General features: G+C 30.5%; 2 protein-coding genes across 3 annotated transcripts; both read left to right on the top strand.

Moving 5' to 3' along the window:
* Positions 1 to 3,277: 3,277 nt before the first annotated feature.
* LOC133037136 (uncharacterized) lies at positions 3,278 to 5,996 on the top strand. Of its 2 annotated transcripts, none has more exons than XM_061113973.1 (4): positions 3,278 to 4,785; positions 4,938 to 4,990; positions 5,324 to 5,467; positions 5,555 to 5,996. In XM_061113973.1, the coding sequence occupies exons 1-4, from the start codon at positions 4,341 to 4,343 to the stop codon at positions 5,711 to 5,713; spliced, it is 801 nt and encodes a 266-aa protein (XP_060969956.1). In that variant the 5' UTR covers positions 3,278 to 4,340; the 3' UTR covers positions 5,714 to 5,996. The 2 variants fall into 2 exon arrangements, with proteins under 2 accessions (XP_060969956.1, XP_060969954.1); XM_061113971.1 differs by having other exon boundaries at positions 4,911 to 4,990.
* A 303-nt stretch (positions 5,997 to 6,299) lies between these two features.
* LOC115704485 (kiwellin-1-like) lies at positions 6,300 to 7,316 on the top strand. Its single transcript, XM_030631689.2, has one exon. It carries the CDS (start codon positions 6,318 to 6,320, stop codon positions 6,945 to 6,947), a length of 630 nt encoding a protein of 209 aa, XP_030487549.2. The 5' UTR covers positions 6,300 to 6,317; the 3' UTR covers positions 6,948 to 7,316.
* The last annotated feature ends 5,562 nt before the right edge of the window (positions 7,317 to 12,878 follow it).

Here is a 12,878-nt window from a genome sequence, read left to right as displayed (position 1 = left end):
TATACTAATAATATAAAACATTTTATATATGTGTTTATTTTTTTTTACTATTAATTAAATATACTAATTTAATAAACAAAATAGTAATATTCACATAAGTTTATTATATCATTCTATGCGTGTTATGTTTATTTTTTAGTAATTTTTTAGAAAATAAATAATATATATATAAAAAAATTGTTTATTTTGATCTTTTTTTTTTTGTTTATTGTGTCATGTTTATTTTTTCTAATTAAATAATTTTTGGAGTTTATAAAGTTATGTTTGTTTATTTATTTTTTGATGTAAGAATTATACTTTAATAGAAAATTCGTTCACTAATTCATTATAAAATAATCAATATATAGAAACAATAGAAAAAGAATATACTTATTTTAGTATAGTATAAAGAAATTTTTACATGAAAAATCACTTTTGCACAATTTATTACCAAAATACTCCTACACGCCTATATCAACTTTTTTACTTACAATGTTGGTTTTATTACACAAATACCACTTAGTCATCATTCAATCCATCATCAATCAAATCCTACTCTCTTCCCTCTCTTTTTTCATTTTCTATCAATCAATCCATCATTTCACTCTCTTTTTTTCTTCTTTTCTTTTTATTTTTAATTTTATTTCAGTTTTTAATTTTTTATTTTTAATTTTATTTCAGTTTTTAATTTTTTATTTTTAATTTTATTTTCAGTTTTTAATTTTTAATTTTTTTTTCCATAACAATTCTTTTTTTTTTTTAATTTTTAATTGTAAAGCTAGTTTCTTATATATTGTTGCTTAGGTCTAGGATTGACTTCTATCAATCAATCCATCATTTCACTCTTTTTTTTTTCTTCTTTTCTTTTTATTTTTATTTTTATTTCGAGTTTTTAATTTTTAATTTTTAATTTTATTTCGAGTTTTTAATTTTTAATTTTTTTACATAAAAATTCTTCTTTTATTTTTATTTTTAATTTTTAATTGTAAAGCTAGTTTCTTATATATTCTTACGAAGAAACGGACCTTGATAACATATGGAGCGACTGTGTAGAGAATAAAGCCAGAAAGAGTATAGACAACAAAAGCTAATACCTGAAGACAAAATCAAATATTAAAGAATAGTCGAAGTCAAGGAAAGTGTTCTGAGAAATGAAAAATATTTTCACTGGTTTTAGGCACAATCTTAGGAAATCATTGTGCTTCTTATGTATGTTTGCTCAACAAATAATGCAGAGATTTCATTGTCAACGTTTCTGGGAAAAAAGCTAATGTTGGTGCTGATGTTCGAACCGAGGTTTGTTTTCGGTTTCTTTTTGGTTTTCTCCCATATTTGAAATTTTACACCTTCTGTATGTATTTTTTTAATATGTTTTTTATCTAGTTGTTTCCTGTCCATTTTTATATCATCAATGGGTAACAATGAGATTTATCATGGATGTTGATGTTCAAAGAGTTTTTCCTGTATTTTAGTTTGTATACAGTTGTTTTGTAGTTTTATTATAGTTTTGCTACTTGCATATGTTATTTCACTATAAAATTAAGATGCAACTATTTGCACAAAACTTACTATGTATAACTACTATTTCTTAGTCCCCATCAAATTAAATTCTTGCATAATATATAAACTATCATAAAACGATAATGCAACTATAAGGCAACTATTTGCACTTGCATACAGTTGTTTTGTAGTTTTATTATAGTTTTGCTACTTGCATATGTTATTTCACTATAAAATTAATATGCAACTATTTGCACAAAACTTACTATGTATAACTACTATTTCTTAGTCCCCATCAAATTAAATTCTTGCATAATATATAAACTGTCATAAAACGATAATGCAACTATAAGGCAACCAAAACAAAAAATAAATCAAAATGTAACTGTATATAACGTAGATGTATTATTCATGAGGTTTTTTTTTTTTTTAAATTTTTACATCATACATTGTTTTGAATTTGGTGGGAGGTCCAGATCTGTTTGTTACAGAGCTACATTTCATGAATCTGGATTTCGATATTAGGGGGAGTTGTTTTGATCGAATAAAACAGAAAACAAATGTGTAATTTCAGTTTCTTCACAGTTTTTCTGATTTTTTTTCGTCATTTTCAGTTTAGATCATTGCAGGTATTCGTTTCCAGTTGATTTTGCCAGAATTAATAGTTGTATTTTTCTCGTTTTGGTTTCATTTTGGTTGTTTTGCGGTTTTGAAACGAGCGCGTATTTTCATCTTCATGGTTCGCTCTGTACAGCTGAAGGCTTAGTGCATGTGGTATTTTTGTAAATATTTGTATGTGGACTGTATAAATGTTTAATGGGCCGGCCCAAAGTATTTTTGTAATTTTTTTTCCTTTTTTGTATTTTTTTGTTTTTTTCCCTAGTATAAATTGTCTATGTCTATTTTTATGTTTACAATTATAATAAACATACTAATAATATAAAATACTTTGTATATATATGTTTATTTTGTTTTCTATTTATTAAACATACTAATTTAATAAACAAAATAATAATATTCATATATGTTTATTATATCACTCTATGTGTTTATGTTTATTTTTAGTAATTTTAAGTATTGATTTGTATTTATATACAGTATGTTTATAATTTTGATATCGTATTTTATTAAAAAAAAAATCTTATTAAATTATAACAATTCATACTAAAATAGATAATAAACATTTATTTTTTAATAAAAAAAATAACTTGTTTATTTTTATAAAACTGTTTAATTAATTTTACCAAATTGTTTATTTTGAGTTTTAATAAACATAGTTTATTATTTAATAATTAAAATGTATGGTTTCATGTAATACATTTTCAAAATATACAAGTTCTTAAAATATTTTTTTTTGCACATTTTTTGTAATTATGTTGTTTTTGTTGTACATTTATGAAAAAAAACCCTTAGCGAAATATCTACGTGTTCGGTAGAACATTTATACGCCTACGTAGTCATTGAATAAAATTCTGACAAACAAACTAAACAATATGCTTATGAAAATCTGAGATTCACAGTACCAAACATGAACTAAACCTCTTTTTTTTTGAAAGCCACATGAACTATTTTCCTATCTCAGAGTTTTGCATGGATGATTTCAAGCTGAGAAATTATGTTCTCAAATGCTGGCTTCTTGTGCCAGCAATCTCTTAGAAGCCATGTAATATCACAAAGAAGAGCCAGGGAAGGAAACTACACCATTTGCATATGCTCTGCAATTTGTTCTGTATCCTCTTCTACAGGTGATGGTCTTTTTTGAAACATCTAATTATACCTTATATTACACGAACTTTCTTTTCCAGTCTTATAACCATTCTCAGCTTCATCTTGTAACACATTTCTATAAGTCAAAAGGGCCTTCTACCATTTCTCAAAGGGAGAATTTTGGTAGAAACAAACAATTTATTATTCTTAGTGTAAAGATCATGTTGGAGTACCTTGGTGTTAAATCTCTGTGGATTAGAGCATGTGGTTTATGGTGATGGAAATAATTCATTCCTCTGCAAGATATTCAGTAAGTAGAACAATAGCAGCCAAAGTTGTGGGTACTGAAATGCCGGTATATTAATGACTCCTAATTTATGTTTTTCAAATATAAGTTTTAAAGTCATTTTTTTTTTTAAAATATAATTAATGTTTTATAACTATAAGTAGCACTATCACATACCTGATATGTTAATTTCACTTACTACTAATTGTTTTGCAATTTTGCGTTGTGTCGTTTGGTAACACTTTTGTTTTTTAATTTTTTAATCACAAAAACAGAAAACAAAAGTGTGTTCTGTAAAGTTCATTTTTTGATTTTATTTACGTCAGGTCTATAGGTCCGGGGTCGGATTCGAGTTCAGGTCAGAGGTCGGGTTTAGCGCCAGGGTCGTGGAGGGATTTGGGTCCGAGTCTGATCGAAGTCCAAAATATTGATTAATAAAAAAACTGTTTAAAAAAATATTGAAAGTAATTTTTTTTAAAAAAAGATATTTTGATTCTCAATTAAAAAATTGAAAAATAAAAACAGTTTTACAGAACATATTTTTGAAAAATATTTTCACTTTTTCACTTTTAAAAATTGAAAACTAATTAAAAAAGTGTTACCAAACACCGCAAGTAATTTAGCCTTGAAATGAGTAGATAGTGGAATTAAAGGAATAAATGATATATATTTTTATTCCTCTGTTTTATCGTTCTTGAATCTTGAACCCGTGACGAACTATATCTTGATTACTATATATATACAATTGTGTACGTTACCCCCACCAACCCACATTCCTTTGAAAAACACTAATTTTTATCTTTGCAAAGATAGCTTTTCTACTTTGGAAAACATTCTTTGTAATTATAAGCTAGCTTTTCAAAGCAACATGGATGCAAATGGACGTGATGATGATGATAGGGAAACATTATCCAATTCATCTATTCCCACAAGAACTAGAGATTTGTCTTTCATTGTTGAAGATTTGTTTAAAAGATCAATAGCGCAAGAAAAACAACCCAATATGGAATCATCATCAACAGCACAAGATCAACTTGATATGGAGGAATTAACAGCACTGCGGCTATCTTCTTCCTCTTTTCCTAGTAATCCTGCAATGAAATTACGAGCCCAAGAACAACCCAATAATATGGAATTAGCAGCAATGGACCAATCTAAAATGGAGGAATCAGTAATATTACAACTGTCTTCTTTTTCTTTTTCTAGTGAGCCTTCAAGGAAATTAACACAAATAGAAGCCCCAGTATCCCGCAAGCGCGCTAGAACAGGATTCCCAAAAGTTTGTGCTAATGCGAGTAAACAAAAATCAGAGTGTACGTATATACTATAATTTAATATGATTTTCAAACGTTAGTTAGTATCATCATGTACCAAAATCTTGATTTTCTTGCTCCGGTAATAATGTTCATTTGCTTTACATATTATCTTTTTATGTTAGATGATGAGATTATGTGTGGCGTGACAGGTGTTGATCAGGAGGGTCCTTCTTATGGTGTTATTAACGTTGGAAAAGGAGAAGTAAGCATGCATTTTAATTCATTAAATTTAAAATATGAAATAGAGAAGATGAATAATTTAGGCTCGTTTATAACGCCTAGGTCGTATTATATTGTATAATATTGAATTAGATTATATATCATATTTTTATATAATACTATGTTAAACTTTAATTTATACTAAAATATTATATATTTAGGTGTCCATATATAAAAGTTAATACTACATCTAGTTTTACATAAAAATATTGCATAAAATACAATTCAATATAATACAATACAATACGACCTAATACGGCTTTCCAAACGAACCCAGTACTACTTCTCTATCTGACTTTGGTATTTGGTTATGAAGGACATCATAGGAAAAGTCAAATCGTTTGCGTCACAGATACGGGTGGAGACGAGTAGTGTGGTCATTGTGTCAGCTGTTGGTGATGTTCTTAATCCGACTCTTACGAAGTATTACAGAGGCAAAAACATACGAAATGATTATGAGGTATGTACTACCAAAAGTATTCTGAATATGTATACTTGAATATTGTTCTTATATAAATGTTTTTGGTAAATTGTCTTGTGTACGTAGGGACAATTCAAAATTGCTCGCTTTTATGGCACAATTGATCGAGGTGTTGTGATCAGGGTTTTACGTCGTCGTTTTGAAGACCATATTGATGAATATAATGGGGAGGTTATTGGAACGCTCATTGCTGCAGCGACAACCTACGTTCATGTAAAATGGTGATACAGACAACATTGTAGATTACTCCTAATTAAAGCTAAGAGTTTCCACAAGCAGTTTCTCATGTATATTTTACTTGTGGTTTGAGCCTGTCTTGTTTCTTTATCGTTCATTTTTCTTTTAATGTTTGAACTGGATTGATGTTTTTGCTGCTTAATTCCTTCAAACATAAAAGTTTAGCCTTCATTCTTCACTTTATCACGCTTTCTATTTTATGCTTTTTAAAATGGCAACTATAAAATTACTAGACAGAGTAGTGGAACATATAAATTGCTTTCTCTATTAATATATTTTAATTTTAAGTTTAGCTTTACTCATTCATGTGAATAAGATTCTGAAATATGTTTATTATATATACGGTAGAGAAATTATCATAAAAATACACCAACAAGATTAGATGGTGATATATATAATCAAAATTCTCATTTACTATGTTCCTTTCTTGTGATTTACCTTATAAACTTTGTACATAGTAGGTAGGCCTGCCGGTAATTTTATTATTATATATTTAAAGTTATACAAACTACAAAGCTCACGCTGCCACCAACGTTAATTCTAAAGAAAAAATAACCAAGACAGTAAAGCCAATGTGTCTCTATATCTATATATGTATAGCCAACCCCTAAATCAATTAGTACAAGAAAAAGAACTCATTGAAAAGATGAAGAGCTATTCTTTTTCATCAGTTCTCTGTTTTCTCCTAATCCTTATCACACCCAACTTATTGAGCATAAACGAAGCTAAAACTAAAAGCTGCAATCCCAGTGGCAAAATAAGAGGGAAAAAACCTCCTCCAGGACAATGCAACCCGGAGAATCAATCAGAGTGTTGTAAAAGAGGCAAATTGTATACCACTTACGAGTGCTCACCCCCGGTGTATAGTCACACTAAAGCAGTTTTGACAATCAACAGTTTCGGAAAGGGTGGAGATGGCGGCGGACCCTCTGAGTGTGACAAAAAGTTTCACTCAGACGAAACTCCGGTGGTGGCCTTATCCACAGGATGGTTCAACAACAGACAGAGGTGTTTGCAGAACATAACCATACATGGTAATGGGAGGAGTGTGACTGCAATGGTTGTGGATGAATGTGATTCAAGAAGAGGCTGTGATGCTGACCATGATTATCAGCCCCCATGTCCTAATAACATTGTGGATGCCTCTAAAGCTGTTTGGAAGGCATTAGGAGTCCCCAAACATGATCGGGGTGAACTTCATATCTTCTGGTCTGAAGCTTAATTTTCTTTAATAATTTCTCAATGTAATGCTAGTGATAGTTGTTATTATATCATGCATAATGGGAATGCTGATGATTGTTGTTAGAAAAGGTATTGTCTCATATCAGTTGGAATATCCTCAGGTGCTTAATTATCAAAATTGCTTAATTTTATTTTATTTTACTCGGGAAAATTTGTCACTGCTTTGACCAGTGTACTATTATTTTGCTTGTACGATTATGTCGTCGTTTGAAATCTTGTTAGTGCAGAAGATGCATGAAAAGGGACCCCTTACTTGTGCTTCTTCATTATTAGGAGAAAATCATAGCTTAACATAAACATAATATAAAGAGTGAGTCCTTATAAGATATGGGTTTTCTGGTTTTGATTCCTTATCTGTCTCAATATCTCATGTTAATTTTTAATTCATCCAAGAAATTAGAAAATAACTACACCTAATTTGGAAATATAGAAAATTTCTCATATAAATTCATTAAAAAAGTCCCTAATATTGAGGCTTTTTCATGTCAAATGAGAAGGGAAATTTGATTTTCTATACTTAGAAAATTTTAAAATTTTTTCCTTAAACCAAAAATTTAAACCCTAAAAAAACTATACCTTTTTTTTCAAAACCCCAAAAATACCCTCAAACTCTCACATCATCTCTCTTTCTCTCTCTATCTCGGCATCCCACACCCCAGGTCCGATGGTCGGACCATGGGGTCCGATGGGGTCCGACCAATCGGACCCCATGGTCCGACCATCGGACTGGTTTTTTTTTTTTTTTTTTTTTTTTTTTTTTTCCGATTTGAGAGAGACTTAGAGAGAGGGGGTCGATGGTCGGACCATGGAGTCCGATTGGTCGGACTCCATGGTCCGACCATCGGACCTGGGGCTTTTTTTCCTTTTTTTTTTTTTGCTTTCGATTTGATGGACCGGCGGTGAAGAGGGGGCCTGGGATTCGTGGGCTTCGACCGTCGGTGATGGGGGGCCTGGGATTCGTGGGACCGGCGGTGAACTGGGCTTCGACCGTCGTTCGGGTTGGGGTTGGGATTCGTGGGTGAGGGTGGTTCGGGTTGGGGTTTTCGTGGGTGAGGGTGGTTCGGGTTGGGGTTGATCGTGGGTGAGGGTGGTCGACGACCGTGGGTGAGGGTGGTTCGGGTTGGGCTTGATCGTGGGTGAGGGTTTTCATGGGTGAGGGTGGTTCGGGTGAGGGTGGGCGGTTGGGGTGAGATAGAGAGAGAGAGAGAGAGAGAGAGAGAGAGAGAGAGAGAGAGAGAGAGAGAGAGAGAGAGAGAGAGAGAGAGAGAGAGAGAGAGAGAGAGAGAGAGAGATGATGCGAGAGAGAGAGAATTGTGAGGGGGGTATTTTTAGGGTTTTGAAAAAAAAGTATAGTTTTTTTAGGGTTTAAATTTTTGGTTTAGGGAAAAAATTTTAAGATTTTCTAAGTATAGAAAATCAAATTTTCCTTTCAAATAATCGAGTGTGATTCACAATTTTATATGACAAACATTCTCAATGACATAGCAGATTCTCATTGGGAAATTTGATTTTCTATACTTAGAAAATCTTAAAATTTTTTCCCTAAATCAAAAATTTAAACCTTAAAAAAACTATACTTTTTTTTCAAAACCCCAAAAATACCCCCCTCACAATTCTCTCTCTCTGCATCATCTCTCTCTCTCTATCTCACCCCAACCGCCCACCCTCACCCGAACCACCCTCACCCACGAAAACCCTCACCCACGATCAACCCCAACCCGAACCACCCTCACCCACGGTCGTCGACCACCCTCACCCACGACCAACCCCAACCCGAACCACCCTCACCCACGAAAACCCCAACCCGAACCACCCTCACCCACGAATCCCAACCCCAACCCGAACGACGGTCGAAGCCCAGTTCACTGCCGGTCCCACGAATCCCAGGCCCCCCATCACCGACGGTCGAAGCCCACGAATCCCAGGCCCCCTCTACACTGCCGGTCCATCAAATCGAAAGCAAAAAAAAAAAAAAAAGGAAAAAAAGCCCCAGGTCTGATGGTCGGACCATGGGGTCCGATGGGGTCCGACCAATCGGACCCATCGGACCCATGGTTCGACCATCGGACCCCCTCTCTCTAAGTCTCTCTCAAATCGAATGAAGAAGAAGAAGAAAAAAAAAAAAAAACACAGTCCGATGGGGTCCGATTGGTCGGACCCCATCGGACCTGGGGTGTGGGATGCCGAGATAGAGAGAGAAAGAGAGATGCTGTGAGAGTTTGAGGGTATTTTTGGGGTTTTGAAAAAAAAGTATAGTTTTTTTAGGGTTTAAATTTTTGGTTTAGGGAAAAAATTTTAAGATTTTCTAAGTATAGAAAATCAAATTTCCCATTTGAAATTCATAAATTATTTAATTAAATTAAAATTATTAATTAAATTTGTAAAACTATAATTTTTTTTAAAAGTAAAACAAAAAATAAAAAGAATGGAAGTGCATCTTCGGCCATCGTCCTTGGCAGCTTCTTATTGGTAAATTGTCTTGTGCACGTAGGGACAATTCGAAATTGCTCACTTTTATGGCACAATTGAACAAGGTGTTATTCTCCTCTACTTAACTTACTCATTTATTTTTCTTTAGATTTTCTTTTTTAAGTTTGGGAAGAAGATTACGAAGAAGGGCCCGAAGATGAGGATATTGGAAAAGTTGATTTAGTCCACAATTGTTTTTTTGAATTAAAAAAAGAAGTGGATTTTAGTCCTACATTTGTTTTGTAGTAAATTTGATAAACCTGAAAGGGCTATAAATAGAGATATAAGCCTAGTTTATTTTTAACAAATTTTATATTAATTGTATTGTGAATACCATACTCAAAATAAGGTGTATATTAATTGTATTAGGAATGTGGTATTCGTTTGTTAGATTGTATTACTAAGGGAAAAATAAATTTATAAATTGTGAAACGAGTGCATGTCACGATCACAGGGGAAGACAGTAATTTAAGAGAGCAATTTGTTCATTAATGAATGTACCAAAAAAGAATTTAGATTAGAATTGGGGAAAGATGATATACATTATGTAATCCCAAATCTTATTCGAATGACGAGGTGTATCTTTTGAGCGACACATGGTGTACTTCCATGTACTTTTAAGATTTGGGTGAAAGAAATACTTTTCAGTATATCTGCTCAAGATGAATAACTTGTCAAATGCAACAATAAAAGAACAAGATAAAAGTTGTCGTACGTAGCAAACGAAGTTAACCTGGACGACAAGAAACAGTCAGCACCTCACGCGATCTGACTAGGGTAAAACATGAAAAATAAATCTATATAAGTTAGTTTCTTGTTCTATATTTCCATGTGTAATTATCATAATTTGGGAAAGTTAGTAATTTTCTATTTTATGCCTTAATAACTTTTGAGAAAGTATTTTCATTATAATTATTCCCTACAAATAGTAAAATCACTCAGAACACTTCGAGAGATCCTCTAACAAATTCAAGAGATTCTCTAACAAATTCAAGAGATCCTCTAACAAATATCTGAAGAACACTTCTCGTGAAATTGGTACCACTCCAATCACTCAGAACACTAGAACAACCAATACTCATGGGGAAACTAGGTCGGGCATTGGAGAGCCATTAATTAGCGAGCCTCGGGTGACCATTGATAATGATACCGAGTTACATAATTTGAGGGTGGCAATGTCTCTTATTCAAAATCACACGAACACTTTTCATCACGGCCAGACAGATACTTGAGCAGCCATGAACGAAGCATTCACACAACAAAAGAAGCGTTTTCAAGAATACATGGATAGAGAGACTGAAAGTTTAAGGGCCAGCAAGAAGCAATTGACAATCGATCACATGAGACTATTGAGCTGATAAGATAATTTAATCAACCATTAAATATAGATAATCAAAAATAATAATAAAACAATACTATAATTAATTTAGGAAAATTCTATGTTCCAATTTTTAAAATTAAGTGTACCAAACAACTCCTTTCGTATTTTCAATGTTTAGATAGTTTTAATCTTAATTTTTTATGTGACAATGTATATTGTAGTTTTTTAAAATATCTTGCAAATTTTTAATAAATTCAGAATAATTTAACATGTCAGAAATAAGATTCAAAAAATTTGTTTACTTATGCCCATTTTTATCATTTTTTAAAAAAATTAATTTTGTATTAATTATTATTTGTTATTAGTAATATTGAAAATCCAAAAACATTTATAAGAACATTTAATTTTTTCCTAAAATTTTTTGTTTACTTAAACAAGAGAGATTCAAACTTCTTCATATTTACAAACTCATATGATATCTATGTATTTCTTACCGAATTTCTTCAAGTATAAAAAAAAAATGCAAGTTTCTCATCTAAATCAATAATAATATATTTATTGATCAAAAATATACTTTAGGTAAGAGTTTTTTCAACAACAAAAAATATGAAAAATTATTTAATTTTTAATTTCTTTTTTAAGAGGAGGCAAGCTTTAGAAGTAGATAATGTTCATGAGAAAAAAAATACTAATTAATAATGTGACATCCAATTTTAGATGATAAAAAAGAAAAGCTAACAAAAATATTATCTCTCTAAATAGAAGAGTTGACGAAATTTTTTCAACATGGTGTACATTTTAAAGGATACAATTTTATAGTGTTGTAAGTTCAAAAGACAAAATATTAATTATTTCTTTAAATAGCTATACATATTTTTTTTGTAGGAGCCACTCACGTGCACCTCACTAGTTGATTAAATATAATTAGATATTAATTGATCTATATATTCCTAAGAGATAATTTCAAAAAATATAAAATTACAAAAATACAGTTTGCATCGTATTTTCAATATTTTTACGATTTTTTAGATTTTATTTATATAAAATACAGTCTTTTGGTGTATTTTTATGTTGTATTTTTGTTATTTTGTTGTTAATTTTTTGTTGTTTATATATTATCTTTTATGTTGTTTTGTTGTTATTTTGATGTTGTTTTCTTGTTACATTCATGAAGTTTTCTTGTTATTTTTTGTGTTTATATAAAATACCGTAAAAAATATAAAAATATATATATAAAAAAAAACTTTAAAAGTAAAAATTTTAAAAATTGTTGTTTTGTATAATTACCCATTTTCCTAATGAGGTAATCTTTGTCAATGACTCGTAAATAAGCTATGATTTTTATTTACTCAATTAGATATTAATTGATCTATTTTCTTAATGGGGGGGTTATATTTTTAGAATAATATGTTTCATAAATACTTAAATTTAATTTTTAATTATAAATAAATATCTAAGTTTAATTTTTTAAGGTAATAATATTAAGTTATAATTTTAGAATTTCTATAAGTGTTAAATTGTCATATGACAATTTCTGATTGGTCTAAGTCATTAAATTTTTATTTTTTTTTAAAAAAAAATTAATTAAATATACCAATAAGAAAATGACACGTAGATAATAACTTAACATTTAAGGTTAGGTACATAGAGTTACAAAAATATAATTTAAGTATTATTACTACCAAAAATTAAATTTAAGTATTTATTGGTAATCAAGAATTAAATTTAAATATTTATATCACAAATTACTATTTTTTTTAAAAAACAAGGATAGTGAAATATTTCCTATTCAACATTTCCCATTAACCTAAGATAAGTTCTATTAGATTTCTTTGCTTCTTTAAAAGAACAAAAAAAAGTATGATGTGTTCTTTGTCTTTGTTCAATTTATTAAAAAGAGACAGAGCACTCTATGAATAAATCTTTATCATCTCTCCTAGTGCTGTATAGACTTTTAATTGAACATTATTTATCATTTTGATCAAACTTAAAGCTAAGTTATCCAATAGCAACTCAAAAGGGAAATCATCACTAACATACAAAAGTAGGCTCAAACTTGGTGATATAATCCAACACTAATTTAATTCTGTTTTTTTATTATTATTAAATTTTTACCTTATA

This window comes from Cannabis sativa, chromosome 1 (genome assembly GCF_029168945.1).
Source record: "Cannabis sativa cultivar Pink pepper isolate KNU-18-1 chromosome 1, ASM2916894v1, whole genome shotgun sequence".
Classification (NCBI taxonomy): domain Eukaryota; kingdom Viridiplantae; phylum Streptophyta; class Magnoliopsida; order Rosales; family Cannabaceae; genus Cannabis; species Cannabis sativa.
Note: the sequence above shows the minus strand (reverse complement) of the source record. Positions and strands in the feature narration are given on the sequence as shown.

Excerpts from the sequence above, each read along its gene's own strand:
- LOC115704485 (XM_030631689.2), top strand. The coding sequence starts at position 6,318 with ATGTATAGCCAACCCCTAAATCAATTAGTACAAGAAAAAGAACTCATT.
- LOC133037136 (XM_061113971.1), top strand. The coding sequence starts at position 4,341 with ATGGATGCAAATGGACGTGATGATGATGATAGGGAAACATTATCCAAT. Across the intron at positions 4,786-4,910 it reads GAGTAAACAAAAATCAGAGT|ATGATGAGATTATGTGTGGC; the intron begins GTACGTATATAC and ends TTTTTATGTTAG. Across the intron at positions 4,991-5,323 it reads TTAACGTTGGAAAAGGAGAA|GACATCATAGGAAAAGTCAA; the intron begins GTAAGCATGCAT and ends TTGGTTATGAAG.